Genomic DNA, 21,576 nt, shown 5'->3' with positions numbered 1-21,576 from the left:
TAGAATTCAAATATGAATTGAGCTTGTGACAGAAAAAATAAGGCTGCCATTTTGGAAGGCATTTTAGAGAGGATAGGCAATATACATTTAAAAATATAAACAGATGCAAACAACACATTGATATGTAGTTAAACAAGCACTTTTTGTAAAGTTTCCCTTTTAGTATCTATCTCCCAAATGAGGAAGAAAATGGCCTGGCAATAAATAAATAATACACACACACACACACACACACACTGTATATATTATAATATATAGTTACACAGACACTATTAAATCTATCGGAATATAAAATAATACACATATATGTGGTTTTGGCAACTATTAATCATTATTAATTAAATATTATACACACACACACATCTAAGCCTTATTGGTTGTAACTAATCTTACTTAAACAGTGGTTTTCAACTTTTTTAGACTCAAGATACTCTTCATGTAGACTCAAGGCACCCCTCAGAAAATGCCAGTTCTTAGCTTTCATTCATTTTTTGACTATGGAAAAAATGGTAGAGCAATTCTTGCATTACAAAGACCTGAAAAAGACCATGGCAGGATATTTTTGACATTATGGGTTCCTATTTGAAATCTCTGCATTAATCTTTTGAAGCATGTTAGGGTGTCTGCCCACCTAACAGTGCTAATAATATGTAGCATCCTATGGCACCCTTAAAAGGATTTCACAGCACCTCAGGGTGCTGCAGTACCCTGGTTAAGAATCACTTTCTAAAGCATGAGAAAGACTGAGGAATATTGATCATGCTATAAGAGAAGAATGAGGACAGCGGAGCGAAGTGGAGTTGTGGAATGTTACTTTCCTAGCACTGAGTTTTGCTAGGAGTAGCCTGGGTCTACTGCTATTTCTGCCAGGTACATAGTATGATGCGCTAAAACTGGGTAACATATCCCATGTGACTAATCTATTTGGTGAATTTAGCCACCTTTGATCTGTGAGTTATCTGCAAACACTGACTGATATTTTTAAATTAGTCTATTGTTTAAAATGATCCCATGGCTGATTTATATAAACATATTTCAGCCGATGGCTTGCTTAAAAACTCTTTACCACAGGCAGTGCTTTAATTGATGGCTGCTTCTAATTCTTTATTCATACTGTGGGGTTGATCTCTTAAATCATGGAGTGGTGTTTCTGTTTCCTGATTGCACAACTTGCACACCTCCAAAAAGTTTTGAAAATGACCAGGTAAATACAAATACTTCCAGAGTGAATGTTCCTCTGAATATCTGTTTATGGGAGCATTCATACCACTTCCCATTTCTGCATGTTTTTGTGAATAAAAAGTTGTTCAGACAAATCTGTGCAGGAAGTGAATAAAAAAGACAGTGACTATCTTGGAACTGTATTCACATTTTTAACTGACCAGATAATATTAAGACTTTTGTAGAGGATTATGCACAGCTCAAAAAAAACTTTTCCTTTCAGCCAACTGCTTGTTTAAGAATCTTGAGAGAGTAATAAGAGAGCTATAAAATAGGTTTTATGCTTCAAACTGGTTCTTTATTATAAAAACTTTTGTGGTTTTTACACTAACAATCTGGTGTTCCAATCAGTGTTGCCCGCTGTCTTCAGCTGACATAATGAGACATCAAATATCAGTGGCCTAAAGCAACAAAACTGAGGACTTAAATTGGTTCGCGTAGGAAAATGAGACAACAATGAAAGGAAAAGGAAAATGTAGAGCATGAAGAGAAAAAGGGAAGGAGAGGAGAACGGGAACAGAGAAAAGAATGTATTTAAAAGAAGAGGGGGGAAAAGGGGTTTTGGGTCTAAAAGTAACAATTCATTTGCCACACTCACCTTGCTGGGTGATGGGGAGAATGTAAACTACTCTGGATTTTTGACAGCAGAAATGTTGCCATTTCTGTTTCCAGTTCACGGGTGGCCAGTAGGATATTGGTGATGTCCATGGGCAAAGGTTCATTGTCTAACAGGATTTCCGCAGCAGTCAGGCGACAGGTTTTTTCATACTTTCTCATTTTCTCATGGAAAATTCTTCTCATTGCTTTTTTCACCTAATGTCAGAATCCAGTTAAAACGTTAATCCTCACTATTCTTAACGTGAGGGCCTTATCCTCTTTCACATTTGTGCACTTCTGTGGTATTTATGTAGCTGTGTAACTGTAGCTTTTGGCATTTGTACACTGTCTGGGAGTCAGCATAACTATACTCACCTCACACTTTCCTACAGCACAAGCTCAGTAGGCTGCACTCTGATGGAGCAGGTGCCTGGGCATAACAGAATTGCCTTGGTGCGTGCAGAATACAGGTATCAGAGACCACCAGAAGCAGGCGTTTCCAACTTTTAGCCCAATGGCTCAGTGGTAGGGCACCTGCCCAGGGAACAGAAAGCCTATATCCTGAGCCTCTCTCTCAGAGGAAGTTTGAGTCTGTCTATCCTACTTCAAGAAGCAGGTCTCAGGGTAGGAATTGCCCAGAACACTCCCCACCTCCTCCTTGAAGCTGGCTCACTGTGTGTTGCCAGTAGGGTTGGCATTCACCGGGTAAAATAGACAAAGAGCACTGAGATAGTTTCTGCCTCAGGCTAGAACCTGGACCCCACCCCTCCCAGTCTACCTCAGTGAGCCACCCTCCTTCCACTTTGTTATCTCCTCCTAGCCACACACATCTTCCCTTCCTAGCTCCTCAATAGGCCAGGCTCAAGATGAGGGTGGAAGTGCACTCTGGGCAATGCTAAGCCCTTGGCCTGCTGGTTAGAGCACATTGCTGGGAAACAGAAGAAGCAAATTCAGATGCTTCCACACGAGGAGCCCTAAAATCTGGACCTCCTCCTCTGTGTGTAAGTTCGCTACCAGTAGGCCATTGGGCTAGAAGGTGGAAGGGTCTTCTTCTACCTTTTTCTCCCCTTTCTCCATTTTCCTTCTTGCAGTGATGTATGTAAGTCAATCCTATTCTGCCACAGCTGCAGACAGAATCCAGCCTGTGCAAAGTGGTGGAGACAGTAAGTCTATTCATCATGTGATAATTCAACTGCCTGGAGAAATTTATTTTAGCAACTAATACTTATGTAGCAAGCACACACCTTGTTTTCTTCTTTCCCAAGGGCAGGACAGAGGGGCTTCTGGGAAGGGCAGCTAAAACCACTACCTTGATGCAGGACATGGAGACCTGCAGTAGTTTCAAAGATGGCTAGATGAGAATGATATCTTCTGTCCTTCCTAACACCCCTGCAGCCACAATATTTTGTGGAAAGATCAAATGACCAAAGAAAAGCTCTGAGCTAGGTGGGTTTTTTTCATACCTCACCAGTGATGTGTTGAGTGGAGAATCTTTGTAGTGCAGACACTGCTGTACCTGAGACTGCTGCAGAGCCTTCCTCTGCATAATTCAGAAGGATAGGAATGGTTTCAGGGAGCAGGGCATTCTTCAGGGACAAGAGGTAAGTGACCATCTCAGACTCCTCCTCAGTTTCACTTAACCTTCTCAGAACAGTTTCCATTCCAAGTTCTACTTCCTGTTTGTTTGAAGAAGCAGAGGAGGATGAAGAAGGATCACATTTCAAGTAGCCATGGAAAAGAAGGGAGGGCTGAAAAGAATAACTATAGTTATTGTGTCAGGAAACCCACCTGCAATCCACACAGCTTCATCCGGCACAACTTACCAACTAGGGAGCCAGTGACAATTATCCCTGTTTTCCAGATAGCAGGGGTTAATTGCTTTCCATTCAGCTTGTCCTGGGAGACCAGAGATGAGGGGGTGTAAGAAAATGAAGGCAGAGAAAGGTGAAGATGAAGAAGCCATTTTTTAGTGATTACCCCAGAGAGTTTATTGAGAACATCTTCCTAAGTTTGCTCCCATCTGCATTGGAGGAGGCAACTCATGAGCTACTGGTAATCCTGTAACATGCTGATTTCTACAGTGAGCAATTAAGCTCCCATTGTCTGTAGCATGCTGATAAAGAACAAATTCTGCTGTAGGTATTTCCTCAGAGGAATGTTTCTTCCCATGTCAGGTATCCACTTGAAACCATATAAAATAATATAAACAGAGGGATTTAGTCGCATAAAAATATATTTTGCTTTGCCACCATAGTCTTCTTGTAGGGGGTTTCTTTCTCTTTGATAGACCCTAAAGACTCTGGGTTTTTTATCCCTCTGTTATAAAACTCTCCTTTTACTGTACAAAGTTTCAAAATTCTACCTGATGAGAGCTGCATGGCCCAGTCCAGTGTGGGGGAAAGGGGAGCAGGGAGGAGAGGCAGCTGGGAGAAGTTACTGCTGAGTAAAGGACAGTGATGCAAGATCACTTTCTGAACAAGTTATCACAGATTCTAATTGGGCACGTCTACATGTGGAATTAATACACCTGAATTTTCTGCACAGAAAATTCAGGTGCAATAAACTGTTCCTAGGCACGTATCTGAACATGAGCCCATCAGGAGTAAATTTGTTCCCAATGGGAGCAGTTCAGTCCAGGGCTGCTCCTTCCCTACTCTGCCCCCCCTCCAGTAGCCAGGGGGAGCTCCAGGCTTCCCCGGATGCCAGGGCTGGCAGGGGTGACAGGGACTGGTCTCAATCTCCAAGGCGGGGATGGAGCTGTCAAGGCTCTGGGAGTAGCTGCCTCTCAGCCATGTGGAGATTGGGACCCAGTCCAATCTGCATGCAGCTGGCAGGCAACTGCCCCCAGAGTTGGGACAGTTTCCCCCACCCTGCAGAGATTGGGGCTGAGCAGGCAGCAGTTGTGGCCCTCTGTTGCCTGGGCTGACCAGGTGCACAATTTGCTCCTGGTCAGGGTCTACATATACTCTACAGTACATTAGTTAATGCACTGTTTTTCTAGTAGATGTACGTATTGGTAATAGCAAATGGCACATTAGACTGGTTTAATATGCCGTAATTGCCATGCATGTGTATATGGTGATGCTTTACTGCTCATTAGATTAGTCTAATGTGCAGTAACGTGTCTCCTGTAGATGCACCCACTGGGCAGTAAGTGTGTGGCTGGCTCTGGCTGAATGCCAGAATGAAATGTTCCTACCTGAGTACTGGGTCCTTCAGAAATGTAAAAAAGAAATTTTAAGTAGGATCAGAATTAAACAATTTTCTGCTATGAGGATGGACAGGGGCACAAGAAAGAAAATGCTTACTAATAAGAAAGGAAACTTACTAACAACAGGCGAAGAAGCTCTTTTGAGGGTCGAGGAGAGAAGGCTGCAGCATAGAGAAACTTTTCCACCAAGGGCTCTTGCTTTTTGTTGCTGAAATCCAGAAATTCAGAAAGAGCCACTAGGGAAGCTGTTGACTGGGCAGCCACTGCAGCATCAATGAAGAAGGGACTGAAATGGGAGAAGGCAAAGGATTATGTGTGCTATCTTCAGCTAGTGATGGAGAGAAGCGAAGTGCCTGGGGACAGCTGGTCCTCTATTGGTGTAAATTAGCATAGCTCCACTGAAGTTAATGACATTACATTTCTTTATATCAGCTGGGGACATGGACCTTGTTTCTGTTTCCCCTGAACCTAGATAAAAGAGCCAATTCAGCCCTCCATTGAAGTCACATGGAAATGCACTCCCTTAAATTGGGGATACCTTGACCCCTTGCCTTTTCAAATGTGTACAGAGTAAATCCAGCATCATTTACTTTCTACCTAAATATAAACACTTCCTGAAGCTTCAGCTAATAAGTAACAGAAATAGATCATAAGTTAGCATATCTATAGAGCCGCTCATCCAAAGATAATGTAAAAAATACAAAACAAAACAACCCCTCAATATAAAAAGTAATATGCAGCAGTTGCATATCTGGCACTATATTTAAATGTAATAAAATACGATCCACATCACTTAGCACCTCCTCTTAGCAGCTATTTAATAGCATACAGTGATGCTAACCAATGACTGTGGTTAGGAAGGAAAGAATGACATAATCTATGGCATTAGAAATACATGCTGGGCCACAGAGAGCAAGGATTTGCATTTCTGTAGGGTCACACACGTCTGAAAACTTCACCAGAAGATTCAGTCTAATATGAGCCAAGTCTGCACCAGAGACATGTGGCTTGTTTGAAAAGGCCATATCCTAGCTGTAAGTTTTAAGTATGTGAATTACACTTAAAAAAACGGGCCTTGAACTTCCCAGAAACATTATTTGAAGTGCTGGGAATAAGCTGGAAATGCTATTGTGTCTTTGTATGTCAATTAAATCTGATTATTTAATTAATAAATCCAGAAACACGAGAGCGGGAAACAAGGGCCTCTGCCTTTTAGATCAAGACAAGCATTGATGGGTTGACTTACACTGTCTTCTCTGAAGCCTTCCTCAGCAGCTGGAGCACATCCCTCTTTTTGGCACTGTGCAACATCTGAATGAGCCTGTGGAACTGCCAGGTTGTTGACACCTTTGAGATATCCATTCTGACTCTCCTATTACCAACTGTCTTCAGATAGTCTTTTAGCTGAAAAGTAACACTCATATTATTAATAGCAGCAAGGTTATATGGCTTCTTTCACTGATACAGCCCAAAGCTGGAATAACATTTGAAGAGAATAAATACAAGGGTTTCTTAAATATAACCAGCCTGGGGTGGACGTAGATATCCCATCCAGCACAGCACATTATACGCACATTTTTAGAATAGGAATAAGGAACGTTGTATCACTGTAGAACATTATTAGTCAACAAGAATTTGTTCAGGGACAACATCTTTGTTCTTGTAAAACTTCTATGAAGTGTGTGATGACTAAAGACAGCCAGAAGCTTGCTCACAACAATTCCACTCCACACAAAGGGAGGAATAATGTCCTTAATACATAGCATTTCTTCCTCCTGCAGCATCCTTGTACTGGCTCAGGTCAGTCCCACTTACATTATGATAACTGCAAGATGACAGCCAGACATATTGTTCTAGGGCATTAAATTCCTTGGCTCCCCTACAGAGAACAAGACAGGTTGAAAAGGCAGAAGCTACGAAGTGAAGAACCACAGTGAAAAGGAAAAGAACTGGAAGCCAAACTGTGGGCTCTCTTATTACAAGCCAAGTCCTCCTACTCAGCTCTAAGGAGGCCCGTACACCAGATGTCCTCCTACTGTAGTTTTTGCATTGCCCTTAAGAAAAGACCAAGTGGGGGAGTAAAACTATCATCCTTGAAAAGCTAATGAAAAATTCAATTCCTGGCCTTCAGTTTTCAAACTTCTTAAAGAAAAAAAGAATACAGGCAGTCAATTGCCAAGAATACTTATTGAGGCAGGACACCAGATATGGAAATAAATAACATTTTCAATCAGTGAGGAAAGTGGGTTCATGATGGTGGAGATGGGCATGCCTTTGACATGTCACCTGACATGAGATAGGAAAGTTGATGAGATCTAAGGACAACTGCTGCTCCCACAGAAATCACAAAACTAATGGAAATGCATTAAATAGGTTGGTTTTGGCGGGCTGTTTTTGAAGAATGATCATGAGAGAGCTCTTTATGCTGTGGGTCTGACCAGACTAGCAAGGCATCCTATATAAGACACAGTGGAGTAAATATTCTACTAAACTAGAAGTCACAAGACATGAGGTAATCCCAATCATGCATCTAACCTATCTGATCCTGAGAAAAGACCTTGTCTCCTTGATTCCTCTAACACTTTTATCTATTTCGTCTGTACACATTTTGCATTGAGGGCTGTCTCTAATTGCTAAGCTTTTATAGAGCTTAATATAAACAGATATCTGATAGATTTGGGGCTTCTATACATTACTGTAAGACAAATAATATGAATAACATAGTCATTATCAGAACTGCCATAAGAGGTCCTTTCAGCCTATTGCTGACTACTCTGTTCAAGTGATATTAAAGAACCTGTAACACTTTCAATAGCAGTGGTGTAGGACCCCACAGTTATTTCCTCCATCAAGAAAGCAGTTTTAATCTCCAAGGCTCTGTATGCATTATTACAGAACTCATAACCCACAAAATCATTCCAGTAATGGGCCTGGGATCATCATCATTGATTAGAGACAGTGAAACAACACTACTATAAATGACCCTCAATGAAACCAAATTCCACTCAAAGCAGAAATGTTCTTCTCCAATATAAAGGCTGAAGACAGTGGTGGCATTTGGATCATTTTGCTGAGATTGGGGGAGTTTATGTAGTATTTATGGGAAACTATGGACTCCTATACACGTGCAGGGAGACTGTTCCAACACACTGTAATTACAACATGTCGGAGCAGACTCCAGCATCATGTGTATCAGTATCCCTATGCTGAAAAATGGCAGCGGGGTGCTTTAAACTAAAGTTCATTTGATGAGCTTTAGTTCAAAGCACCCCACGGTCATTTTTCAGCGTGGGGACTCCGATACACGTGATGCTCTGGGTGCTTCAATTAGCGAGGCTGCCAGAGCTGTGCTAATTAAAGCACCCCACCAACCTCTTGAAGCATGTCTATAAACACCCTATAAAAATACCTAGACATTAGGAGGTATTTGACTCCAATTGCCTACAGGCTGCTGTTACTTCTGCCTAGAGCAGTTGCCTTTCTCACTCTGGGCACACTACCAAAGGTCTCTTTACATTTATACATCATTTCTATATGAAAAGACTTCCTACATGCTGTCTATATCAAAACTATTCACAGAACACTTTTGTGCTGTTTTGTTCATTTACAAAGTGACAGCTACTGACTGGGTGTGTCTACACGTTCATTAATGCACCTTAGGTACTGCGTATTTAATTTAGTACTTGCTTAATAAAATATTAACTAAATGTGCAGTAACTAGAGTTACTGCGCAGTAGCACCAGTGCATGGTTTTTTCATGATGCTTACTGCGCATTAGCCTAATAGCACTGCGCAGTAGGCTATTAGGACAGGTTTTAACTGCCACGCTACTGCACAGTGTTATTAGACTAATGCGCAGTAAGCATCTCCTGTACATGCGTCCAGTGTGTACCTGATATTTACACTTTATTGCTTTGTGCACTGATAGGTTTTTTTAACCTTCTCAGGCCTGCCAGCCTTCTGCAGACAGCTCTCCGTGTATTGTGTGTTTCCAGGTATCAGATTAGAATACAGAGAAAATTCTTCTGCAAGTGTTTTAAGGCTACTCACCGAGGAACACTGAGTACACATTCTCTTGAAGGGCTGGCTAACTAAGCTTATGGGCTGGTGCTTTTCCAATAAGCTATCCAGAGCTTCCTGAAGGCTTTGTCCATGAATCTCTGCAAGGCCAGGCATTGAAGAAGACATTAGTTCAAGCTGCTGTCTGGGGAGAGAAAAGAGGCTGATGAGAGGTTTTCATTTCTTAAATCTCCCTTTGCTCTGAATTCGGTCAGGGTATATTCTGATAATGTTCCCTTTACCTGATCTGAGCTAACGTATGAGCCGGATGAACTGGAATCTTTCCTGTGGAAAAGAATTTAACCTCCCCCCATTCCCTTTCCCAAAGACTGATTTTCCCCATTGTGCCCAATTCTCATTACACAGACCCAACACCAGACTGTGACAGGGAGAACAAGCCTGGATGGAGCGAGTATACATTCAAGCTGGCAAGTCTGGTAAACATACATTGATCCCATTCTGACTCATTCTATGCACGCAGCCCCATTGAACCAGCACAGAACTAACCTTGAAGTGATCATGATGCCAGTAGAAGACCTCAGAGTTAGGGAGACTACATGACTTTCTTCAGACAGCACTGATTGGATGACACTTCCCTTCATTAAGTACAGACTTCTGCTGATAGGTTGCAACTGAACGCCAAAAATCTTTAAAAGAGTTAAACAAGCATATTTTCAATTTTCTAGTCTATTTTGTTCTTGTTCTCCTTTCACTTTTCTATTTCAGGCAGTACTCTCTATGCAGTTCATAGTGTTATCCTTGAGCCTAGTGGATGACAGAACCACTTCATAATGGAAACAAAGTGCAATTTAGCAGGGTCATCAGTTGCAAATCTGTAGTTAACACGCCCAGGATTGTGAACTAGTGGGGGGATACTGCCTGTTGGGCTTGATGAAGTACATTGGTAGAACAGTATGGAATCTAAACCTGTAATAGTTCGGGTTACTGTGTGGCATATACTGCCATTGTTCTATGGGCTCTAAAACATCAGAATGGACTTGAGATTTGGTTTGAAACACAATAGCAGAAATATAGCTTGGTGGAACGATGGAACAGCAGAGGGTATATCAAACAAGAAGTGGGATTCAGGGACAGCTAATTAGGAATTCAGGTCCTTGCAGGCTAGGACTGGCATACCTTTGCTAAGTTCCATGCAGATCTAGCACTAGACCAAGATGTCATAGCTGAGGTGCACTGACACTTGGGAGGTACCAGAAGGTTGGAAAGGCTGGAGTATTTCTGGCCAGAATGAGGAACAGTGGCTGTGCTGTGAGGAAGCAGGACTAAAGTAGTAGGAGAGGCTGCATGTGAAAATTGAGTTGCATGAGGATAGTAATATGGGCTGTGCTTCAAGAAAGGAATATTACAGTTAAATTGCTGTGCTTCAGGTTGGTTGGAGTGGCAAGACTTTCATGAAGTTGAACCCAGGCTTTCCTGAACACCAGCTTGTTTGTAAAATGAAGAGAAGGAAAGTAGAGACATATTCAGTCTATTTTCTATAGTAGCTGTAGAGGATAGAGCTGATAGTTACTCGTAGAGTGGAGTTGCTCCCTGGATCCAGTAAGATCTGGCAAATCCCTTTGCTGATGTCAGAATATGCCTACTACAAGCAGCTTTCTATAAGAAAAATATTGGGCTCTAACAAGGACATCCAATCTTGCCTGGGAGGAGTGGGTCTGCCAAGATGCACCTGGTGCTTTTCTTGGCACCAGAGAGGTTGAAGGGGGAGATGTTTCCTCTTAAGTCCTAGCTCTGGCTGAGATCTGTGCAGTGGACATGCACCACACCACAGAAGGTTTGGCTCATTACAAATTGTTATCACTAAAGCCTTAGCTAAAGAAAAAAACAGGGCAACACTCTCAGGGTAAAAGGGACAAGGCAAGAGCAGAGAATTTGAACTGGGGGGAGACAGAATTTTTGTCTGGGATCAGCTGATCCCTGACCAGGCATGCACAGCTCAAACCTGCACAAGCATGCTCAGGATAAGGCAGTGGAGATGAGTTTTGACAGTGTTATGCACAACAGCTTTGTGATGGATGAATGTCCACCAGGGACTATACCGAGATCACCAAACATGTTTCATTTTTTATCTACTCCATAATTTTGTTCCAGGGATAAAAATCAAAGATATTAAACCGCTGCACTGGCTGGCTTGGCATTTCCTTTAGCTGTCAAGAGAGACACAGTACTCTCTGGGTAATCACTAATGAAACAAATCTGAAACGAATCTCTCACAAGGCAATAGCAATAGATTCTGGATGGCATCCCATTAGCCACTTTTGAGGTTAACTCACTCACTCACTACAGTCTCTCTTCAACAATCCTTCTCAGTAGTTTCCTGGATAGCTACCTACTGCCTTTGTCTTGTATCATGCTCGTTGTCTTTTGTAATCACACATACTCAGGCAATCTTGATAGATGACCTGCACTTCCAAAGCCCTTGCACTTAAGACATGAACTTGGGGAACATGGTTTAAGAAATTAAGAATGAGACAAGAGAGCCTTTCATCTGTAAGTGGCTGGTCTTCCTACTTTGTCCACAGTACAGTAACCTACAGAAAATATTCTGATGTCTCAGTCCCATTTCTACAGTTGATTCAAATCACCTTCAGATACCATTACAAGTCTCATCGGAAAGGTCAAGGACAAAATTAACCTCTTTCTATTGGGACGGTCCCTTGATGAAAGGTTTTATATTAAAATTCCATTTATACAGGATTAATATATAGTTAATCAATTGTTATAGATCATTATAAAGTATAATGGGTCAATAGGATTGCTTATGGATTATTATCACCTATAATACTTCCTACTGACGTACTTAAAACCATCTATGATGACTATTCTGTCTGTAAAATGATTATAGCATCAATTACCCATTTATTAATCCTTTATAAATGGAATCTTAACATGAAGTGTGACTGGTTTAGTAAGGGAGGGTCTTCTGTGAATAAAGAAAAGCCTCATTCTGTAGTAGTATCAATCCAGCAAATTCATCAGCATTTAAAATACTAAAACTAAAAAACCCAAAACTGTAATTGGAAAAAGCAATGAGCTGAAAGGGCAAGCCTCTTCCACTGGTGCCACAGAGCCTGTTTCAAGTGAAAAAGAGAGAAGCAGAAATAATCAAAAGTGAATCCAAGCCAAACATCTTTGGCTTCCCTGCTGCATTGCAGAATGACCTTGTGAGGTTCTTTTTAAAAAAAAAGAAATGACGCAAATGCTAGACTTCACCCGTCACCTCTCTTCTTCACCTCTCTCCTTCACTTGGAGACCTCTGATAAGTTCAGATGATGTTATCTAAACACCTGGGCCATGGACTCAGGGCTTCATTATGAATAGGGGCCAATGAGGAAGGCAAGAACCACAGGGAATGGTAGTACTGTGAATATTCGTACATGAGACACAGGGACTGTTTACTTAGTGAATTAAAAGAATAATACTACCCAGCCTTTACAGAGTACTTTTCAACAGTACGTTCCAAGCACCTTATAAATATGTGTCAGCATCCTTCATTGCATTTTACACATTTACACTTGCCCTACAGTCAGACCATGGCAGAGACAGGAATGGAATTCAAGTTTCTTGGGTCCCAGTCAGGCACCTGGTCCACTGAACCATGCTATGTCCTTTTCCACTCCAGGTGTTAGACTCTTAATCCAGTTTTCAGGAAGGTCAACAGAAAGATTCTTATTAACTTGATGGTAATTAGGCTGTGCCTTTTAGTTCTACTATTGCCTCCATTCACTCTTGCATATACAAAAACCTGTTCTGGACAGAATATGTTCTCCTAGAAGAAATTCCATTACTCCTCTGGGAAAATTTGTCAAGTTTTAAATTGCAGCAGTTTTTTCTATATGAATACTACTATTAGGTCACATGTAGTCCATGCCAATGAATGTTTACTCCCTATGGTATAATTCCCAGGGTTTTGTTTGGTTTAGCAAAATATATGGATCGCATTCAATTTTGGCATAAGCAGAAGTAACTCCATTAAAATCAGTAAAGGTGCACCTGTTTACACTAGGGTGCTGAAACCAATCAATGGGCTTCTGTCACTTCCCTTGGAACGTTGCACAATTCAATAAATATAATTATTAGAAACTATTTCTGGATGTGATGTTATGTGTTTGCCTGCAATAGAAAAGGACTGAACTTAATGACTCTGGAGGTCCCTTCCAGTTTCATGTTCTTAGAACCTACTTGCACCTTTTGGGTACAGAGTATGGAGTAATTTTTCATCTAATTTTGACCTAATTCTTCACCAGCTATGAAGCTCTGGCAGAAAAGGACCTGAGGAAGCTTCAGAACTGAATCTTTTTCTTATTCTTCAAAGCTTCTTCTAAATCTCAGCAGAAAATGCTTGTAATATAACTAAGACTGTGCATTCTGGGACTTTTCTAAAGCTACTGATCTTCCGCTAAGATAAGGAAAGACAGTAATACATTTAAAAGGGCAAGCTGCAGGGCAAGAAGTATCCTAAACCACCATCCCCACCATATAAATAAACTTGCTTTGTTAACAGAGGTGAATCCAAATCTGGGCCTTGTGCATTCTTGTAGATCTTTTGTCTTCACAACAGAATCCTTGGAAACAGTGTATACGACTTTACAGCTCCCAGAAATGTCCTCCTAAAAGCAAACAAATATAAAAAGTTGTGCCTTGAAGTTATAATATGTGACTAAAACCTGTTCACATATATAAGGCCATTTTGTACAAAATTGATATAGTCAATTATAAACACAATATACAGAATATCAGCATGAACCCCAAACAGGGTTATACTTTGAAAATGAGACCCAAAGTCCATAGGTAGCTTTCCATTTTGTAGCTCTCAGTTATTGCAACAGAGTGCTTGAAGCTGGCATCTGCATACTCAGATAGATATTTGATAACTAAATACTCAATTGTGCTTGTAATTATCCATGTTTATGGGCAATTATAGGCAAACAACTATGCCTGCATTTTTGAGCATGGACTGTGGCTGTAGTTTCCTTCTCCTCCCCACCCCACAAACTTTGGCTTAAGTCACAAAGGCTAATCAAAGACAGTGGTAATATATCATCACCATCTGATTGCTGTTTAGCCTTCATTATATGAACTGTGCTCCCAGCAAAGCTCCTATTTAACTTTATTTGGTTACTTTCACTTAAATTTCTTTTTTGTTTATTGTCCATGAGTGGATTGGAGCTCAGCTCAAATGATTTTCAATATCATTTTCAACACTTTCAAAAATATTTCCAGAATTTTTTATAAACAAGTCTTGATTGCCATTTGTTGTTCTTTTCAAGTGTTTTATACCCAAAGTTTGAGCCAAATTAGCAGCTTTGATTTGCTGACAGATCACATGCTGGGCATATCTTCCCTGCTGTTGGGTGAATGTAGCTTAGAAATAAGTTTCTAGTAGAGATGCTTGCAGATTCAAAAGTTGCTTTTGGACACTTAACTTCATCAATATTTGTCCAGTTCCACTATCTGCCAACAATTCTGCCACTATGCTAATGACACTGTTTGTAGAAAGTTAATACCAAAAGGGTATTTTTTCACTCCAGAGATGGTTTTATTGATCTGCTAGAGAATGTTTGGGGATAAATCCCTGCAGTATTTTTCTTCAGACAAACCCAGACACTTTACCTACCTCAGTTATTCTCCCAGCATGTGGCTGGAATTGTAGGAGACTGATGAGTCCTCGTTTCAGATCCAAGATCAAGGGCTTTTCTTCTCTATCTCCATAGATGCCTTCAACCTACAAGGAGAAAAATTTGCTTTATAGAAGAGAACCCTGAAGAAGCTAAGAATGGGATAATAACCTAGTTAGCATGGAGATAAGCCAATACCAGGCAGTAAGAGATGCAGCCCTTCTGCTGTTGCAGGGACAGAGAGCTCCCCTGTCCCAGTGCTGCTCAGCTCCTGGCTTCTGGGGGAGCTGGGAGCTGAGCAGTGACAGGACTGGGGACAGAGAGCTTCCCTGTCCTCTCAGCAAGCAAAGTGAGGGGAGGGCTCAGGGCCACTTGGCTATGGGGCATCGCCCCAAGCCAGCTCCGCTGACCTAGGCTGTGATCCTGAGCACCGCACTGAAGCTATGGGCAGCTCCCCTTGCCCCTGTGGCTCTCTGCTGCCTAGGCTGACTAGGAGCAAATTGCTCTTGGTCAGCTTCTACACGTGCATTACTATGCAGTAGCTAATGCATGGTTAATCTAGTACCTGTATTTCTTGGTACTAGCACACCACATATTAGCCTAATTTACTGTGCTGTAAGTCCCACACATGTGTAGATAGAGATGCTTTACTGTGCATTAGATTAGTCTAATACGCAGTAAAGCATCTTGTGTAGTTGCACCCCTAAAGGATTAAAAATGTCCCTGAATAGCACAGGCTTATTTTCACAATGGACTTAGGAATTCACAAGCCTTCAGTTTGCCCTGGGAGCACCAGGAATACTGCCTTCCTGTTAGACCTAATAAAATAAAATAAAACAAAGTAATGAAGATGCTGGTCTTCATCCTGCTGTGTGGAAATCCTAGTTCCAGTCTCTTTCTTTCATTCCATTGTGTTCTATTTTGGTCCTTTTACCACCCTCATTATGGTAACATTCAAGCATCTTCCATTAGAGGGTTAAGGGGCATAATCATCTGTTGACAGAGACCAGAAGGTAGAGTGGGACACTTATTCCTAGGAGGAAATGCCTTCTAGACACACACCAAGACAAATCTACCAATTGGATCATAGACAGATACAGGAGAGACACCAGCCTACCAACTATTAGCGCAGACTTAGTGAAAGGGCAACTGGGGGGGCTAGATGTGTTCAAATCAGTGGGCCCGGATGAACTTTATCCAAGGGTGCTGAAGGAATTGGCCACTGTCATAGCAGAGCCGCTGGCACAGCTATTTGAGCACTCATGGTGCTTTGGCAAGGTCCCAGAGGACTGGAAAAGGGCCAAAGTGGTCCCTATTTTCAGGAAGGGGAGGAGGGAGGGACTGGGAAACTATAGGCCAGTTAGTCTCCCCTCTATCCTTGGGAAGACTCTGGAAAAAATCATTAAAGATCACAGTTGTGAGAGCCCAGCAGGGGAAATGATGCTGAAAGGAAATCAGCATGGATTCATTGCAGGTAGATCCTGCCTGACTAACCTTGTTTTTTTTTTATGACCAGGTCACAAAATGCTTAGAGACAGGAGTCGAGGTAGATGTCTTCTACCTAGACTTTAAGAAGGCCTTCGATACAGTATCTCATTCTGTTCTCGTAAATAAACTGCTAGGCTGTGACATAGATGATTATACAGTCAGTAGGTGGCAAATTGGCTTAGGGTTGGGGTGAATGGGTTGATATCAACCTGGAAAGATGTGGGCAGTGGAGTCCTGCAAGGCTTGGTCCTTGGACTGGTGCTATTCAATGTCTTCATCAGTGACTTGGATGAGGGTGTGGAGAGCACCCTATCTAAGTTCTCAAATGATGCCTAATTATGGGGCAGAGTTAACACCAGCGGGTAGGGAACGGATCCAGGCGGATCTGGAAAGGTTGGAAAAACGGGCAGGATGAAATAGGATGCAGTTCAACAAAGACAAGTGCAAAGTGCTGCACCTTGGCAAAAAGAACCACCAACACACTTACAGGCTGGGGGAATGACCTTCTCAGCAGCACAGCAGCAGAAAGGGATCTTAGAGTCATAGTTGACTCCAAGATGAACATGAGTCATCAATGCGATGAAGTGATCAACAAGGCTAACTGCACTTTATCATGCATTAGCAGATGCATGACAAACAGGTCCAGGGAGGTGATGCTTCCCCTCTATGCGGCACTGGTCAGGCCGCAGTTGGAGTACTGCATCCAGTTTTGGGCACTGCACTTCAAAAGGGATGCAAAGAATCTTGAGAGGGTTCAGAGGAGGCCACTCGTATGGTCAGAGGCCTTCAGGCAAGGCCCTACGAGGAGAGACTGAGGGACCTAGATCTCTTCAGCCTTCACAAGAGAAGGCTGAGAGGTAATTTTGTGGCTGCCTATAAATTAATCAGGGGAGGGCAGCAGGGAATAGAAGATGCTTTATTTACTAGGGCACTCCCTAGAGTAATTAGGAACAATGGCCACAAATTGATGGAGAGCAGATTTAGGTTGGACAACAGAAAGAACTTCTTCACAGTAAGGGTTGCCAGAATCTGGAGTGGGCTTCCAAGGGAGGTGGTGCTCTCCCCTACCTTGGGGGCCTTCAAGAGGAGACAGGATAAGCACCTGGCTGGGGTCATCTGGTCCCAGCGCTCTTTCCTGCCCAGGGCAGGGGGGTCAGACTCTATGACCTACTGAGGTCCCTTCTCACCCTAACATCTATGAATCTCTCCCTACATCTTGATCAAGGAGGTGAGGGGTTTCTTGCATATAGGTTTGTAGGCATGAAACATTGACACACCTTCCCATTATTCCAGTGGAGGAAAACTGGTAGCTGTAGCTCTGCAGTATTCTCTTTGCCCAGTGTAGTTTCAGTGAATGGGCCTCCAGTTGCATTCTGATTCTTCTCATGTTCTGGTTCATGAGAGAATTTAAGGTTTTGGATCTAAAACAACAAAGGACAGAAGAAAGAAATGATTATGTGGACCACAGAGTGTGTGTGCACCGCAGGTCACAGCACTTCATCAGTTTGGCCTGAAGGGAACCTCTTTCTCTCTTATCTTTTTAGAATGTCCCTTGACTCTTTACAGACCCTGCTTACTTTGGAAATAGGAAATGTTAAGATAATTAATGTCATTCAAAGTTAGCATTGCCAAATGCTTATTCAGTGAAAGCCTAAAGCAGGCATATTGATGTTTGGGGGAGGATAAACCACATTGGCCAATTTCCTGAGAGTTGGCATATCTGGGAAAAACGTCACTTATTTACACAAGAACTTGTTGCTGATGGAGTCCAAGAAGATCCAACAGCGGTAGCTTTTCCGCCCAAATTCAAAGGAAATCCTCAAGCCACTGCAGAACACCATCACATACCTGCACTTGAAGAAGCTGCTCTCCAGCTTGACTTCTCCATAGTAGTTGCACATGAACTAAAGCTTCTGCCTTCATCCAGCTTCCTTGCAAGGACACCCTGGGGACATAACCTAGCTGGGCATCCAAGGAGTAGCGATACTGATAAAGGATTCCAGGCTGAAAAGATGGCATCTGTAAACTCCCTATGAAAAAGAAATTAGCAGTAGTGTAACTAGGGGCGGGCAATCAGGGAACCAGTCCCAGGTCCCAACTTAGACAGGTTACAAGATTGGTGGACACTGCTGCAACTGGCCAAGTCACTGCCATCAGCCCAGCCTATGACACAACAACCGCTTGTTACGCAGGCCAGCATTGAAATGATTTGTACATTTCTGCAAACTTGTGATTGCCTTGGATTCAGATTTATCTCAGGATATGGAAAGTTAAATGCCGAGACACTCATTGACATTAATAGACTTCTGATCCAAAAATATGTGCGATTAAATATTTTATGTTTTTATGCTATCCGGCCCTGCTACCAAGTTGGTAGGAAGAGCACCAATATGTTGCAACCTGCCCTGCACGTTGAGTGTGTCCACACTCAGTCTCCTCTGTGGTGGCAGGTTATTTCTTTCTGCTGCTGGAGTTACACTCTGACTACTTGTGTCTTCCCAGAGTGGACTTCACATTTTGGTGCCTATGGCAGGGCACTGCTGGTGCCTGCCACTTCAAGGGCTAGGCTAGGGAGAGGGCAGGTGCCTGGTAAGGGCTGCCATTTAATGCCCAGCTCTCTGTGCTCAAGGGGAGCAGTTTGTGACCAGCCAGCAGGGAAGAAGCATCTCCCTGCTGAGCAATGTTGCTCCAGGAATACCTAGGAGGTAAGGGCAAAAGTTTATGGGGATGGCTAGGAGTCTCTTGGTCCTGGGCATGGCCTAAAACTGTACCCTGCTGGGGATGGGTAGCCTGGTGGGGCTCCTAGTGGTGTGGGAACCCCCAAGGGATGTCAGGCCAGTTACCTCCCTGATGAGGGAGGGCACCTTAATTATTAAGGGCACCTTAATTAAGGGCACCTTAATAACCCCAGCTCCCACAACCGAGGTGGGTAACCCCGTAGTAGGGCCCGAGAAGATAAACCCATGTAAGAGAGTGTGGGCTAGTTGTTCAGAAGACTGACTTGAGGCATCCTCGACTGGTCAAGGCTGGGGCCAGGACCAGAAGGGTCAAAAGGGCTGGGGACCCACCGCGAGGGATGTCCAGAGCCAAGCACCTGGGGTTCCAACTAACCTTGGAGGTGAGGCCAGGGCCAGTGTGGCCAAAGGTCTCGGAGTGGGGGGAGGCACACCCGAAAGGATAAATGAAAGGCCACACCCGAAAGGAGTGCAGGGAGCTAAGCAGCCCAGAATGAGGGAATTAGGCCACCTAATGGAATGGGAAGGGATCCAGTTGGGGTCCAGACTGGAGGATTATGGGGCCCAGTGTGGGGCCAGAGATGTTAAGAACAGAGATGCTATCTGCGAGGCATGGGCTGTAGTGTACGGAAAGTTTTGAAGTTGCAGATAACATCCTCTGGCACTGGGGCAGGAAAAGGGTAGCCTCCCGCCTGGGTAACATCTTACTCATTTTCCATCAAAGTGTGGTAAGTGAGAGAGGCGGGCAGTTAGCCCAGAAACAGGTGGGCGTGCCAACTTCTAACTGGCTCTGGGAAGGCCCCCTGTTACAATGCCTCAGCTGATAATGGAGCTGAACAGAGCTTTTGTGCACATGCTCTGGCAGCTGGGCAGTAGAGGCCACTGTCTGCTACCAAAATTTCTTGCGGTAGAGCAGGATAAGTAAAGCCAAACCTTTGGCTTGTGCTGATGGCTGCCTCCAGTCAACACAGCTGCAAATAGATAACTTGTTGTTCAGGCTAGGGGCTTGAACGCCGTCTTTTGATATGGTCAGATATGGTACTACCCACATCATGATCTTGCTTGCTGTTAAGTCATGGAAGGTGGCAGGCCCTGGCATGTCTTAACCCCTCAGCTGGATGAACCTTCTAGGTTCAGACAGACCATGAGTGACATTTATATTTGCCACAAAAGATAATCAGTTCAATCTGCTTTTAGAGTAAGAAAATATTCTTCTGATATACTGGGTACCTAATGGTCTCAGAAGCATTATGGATTCTGCTGTCCAGGTCATCTGATACTTTAGTATGACCTGGCAAGTAAGCTTCAAAAACACTCCCAAAAAGATGTCATATTCTCCAGGAAAGAGAGTTCACAACAGATCTGGACAGGAGAAAGTGAAAATCTAGCTAACTTCATTAAATCATGCTCAGTGTAAGTAGTAACTGATGTCTAGCTCTTTTAATGATGTTGGATCTTGAAAGTCCCAAAATTTCCTATATACATCATGGCCCCTGGAGAGAAGTTTCTGAATTAGGGAGACTGAAATTAAATTACACTGACCTGTCCCTGAACTCTGAGGATGCACAGGCTTTTGTGAGTTGTCATGCCAATAAATCTTAGCTAAAGCAGCTAGAAATCTGGGCGTTAGCAGAGTTTCCCCTCCGCTTCTCTTCCCTGACAGCAAGATTGTGAGATACAGAATTACAACAAGCAGCCAGCATTGTACAAGAGTTCTTTGTATGATAGGACAAGCATTCTACAGCTCAGGTTAACAGGATACTTTGAAATTTCATGCCATTTCAAAAAGCTGAAATGAGAAGTTTCTTACCTTCTGCTATGCAGGCAAAGAGAGAGAAAATCAGCCAACTGTGTCCTGCAACTGCTAGGGGATTCATGGTGGGGACTGTGTGAGAAAAACTGAGTACTTAGTAGAGACAGGGAAAGGCAGGGGGCAGGGGGAGTATATAACAAAGACTGGGCAGAATGGCTAGGATTCAGTCAGGTGACCTGGCCTGTCCTTCTCCCTATCCCTGAATTACACATTGAAAGCGAGGCAAATAATTAATCTTTGCTCCAGTCCCCGGCAGTATCAGCAAAAGAAATGAAAGATTTGGAAATCGTCTGAATTTGCCAAAGCCTACAACAGTGAAACTGACAAAACCCTGAAAGAACGGCTCCTGGGCGGAGAAAAAGCAAGTCTGGCCTGCTGAATCTAGCTCTGCGTTGGTTCAGAAGAGCAACTCTCTGTCTGACTTATACCCCTCCTCTGCTTCTACCCACCTCCATGCCACCAAGGGAAAGGCAACAAATCCTGACTAAAGGGAAATTGACACAAAAATGGTCAAAGCAGCAAAGAATGATCCTTGCTTCCTGTTTGAGAAGCGGGAAGTTCTAGCCTGCGGGATCAGATTACTTAAAGGGCCAGGCTGGGAAGAAGGAAGAAAGCAGAGCTCTGTGAGTGAAGCTCATTAAGAAACACAGGCGCAGAGGCACATGTGTACATGCACGCGCGCACACGCACGCACGCACACACATGCACACACACATGCATGCACACGAAGGAAAGCATTTACTTCATTCTGTTTCTACTGCAGCATTGCATAAAGGGTCTGTGAAAGTGATCATAATATAGTTTGTTTGTGAA

General features: G+C 43.0%; 1 protein-coding gene across 2 annotated transcripts in view; it reads right to left on the bottom strand.

The window, feature by feature from the left end:
* Window positions 1-21,214, bottom strand: part of LOC102382111 (microsomal triglyceride transfer protein-like) — a 34,460-nt gene extending 13,246 nt beyond the window's left edge. The window contains exons 1-12 of one of the 2 annotated variants that reach the window (XM_014526679.2): window positions 20,761-21,213; window positions 18,064-18,245; window positions 17,493-17,636; window positions 14,727-14,834; window positions 13,603-13,719; window positions 9,596-9,735; window positions 9,080-9,233; window positions 6,276-6,433; window positions 5,147-5,315; window positions 3,607-3,714; window positions 3,282-3,494; window positions 1,820-2,034 (exon numbers count right to left, since the gene is read on the bottom strand). In XM_014526679.2, the coding sequence (XP_014382165.1) occupies window positions 1,820-2,034; window positions 3,282-3,494; window positions 3,607-3,714; window positions 5,147-5,315; window positions 6,276-6,433; window positions 9,080-9,233; window positions 9,596-9,735; window positions 13,603-13,719; window positions 14,727-14,834; window positions 17,493-17,636; window positions 18,064-18,245; window positions 20,761-20,827 (1,775 nt within the window). In that variant the 5' untranslated portion in view covers window positions 20,828-21,213. Of the gene's footprint in view, window positions 1-1,819; window positions 2,035-3,281; window positions 3,567-3,606; window positions 3,715-5,146; window positions 5,316-6,275; window positions 6,434-9,079; window positions 9,234-9,595; window positions 9,736-13,602; window positions 13,720-14,726; window positions 14,835-17,492; window positions 17,637-18,063; window positions 18,246-20,760 lie in introns of both variants that reach the window. The other variant, XM_025193859.1, reaches the window with a different exon arrangement.
* Window positions 21,215-21,576: the final 362 nt, after the last annotated feature.

Source organism: Alligator sinensis, unplaced genomic scaffold (genome assembly GCF_000455745.1).
Source record: "Alligator sinensis unplaced genomic scaffold, ASM45574v1 scaffold641_2, whole genome shotgun sequence".
NCBI lineage: Eukaryota > Metazoa > Chordata > Crocodylia > Alligatoridae > Alligator > Alligator sinensis.
This window is presented reverse-complemented; position numbering and strand designations above follow the sequence as displayed.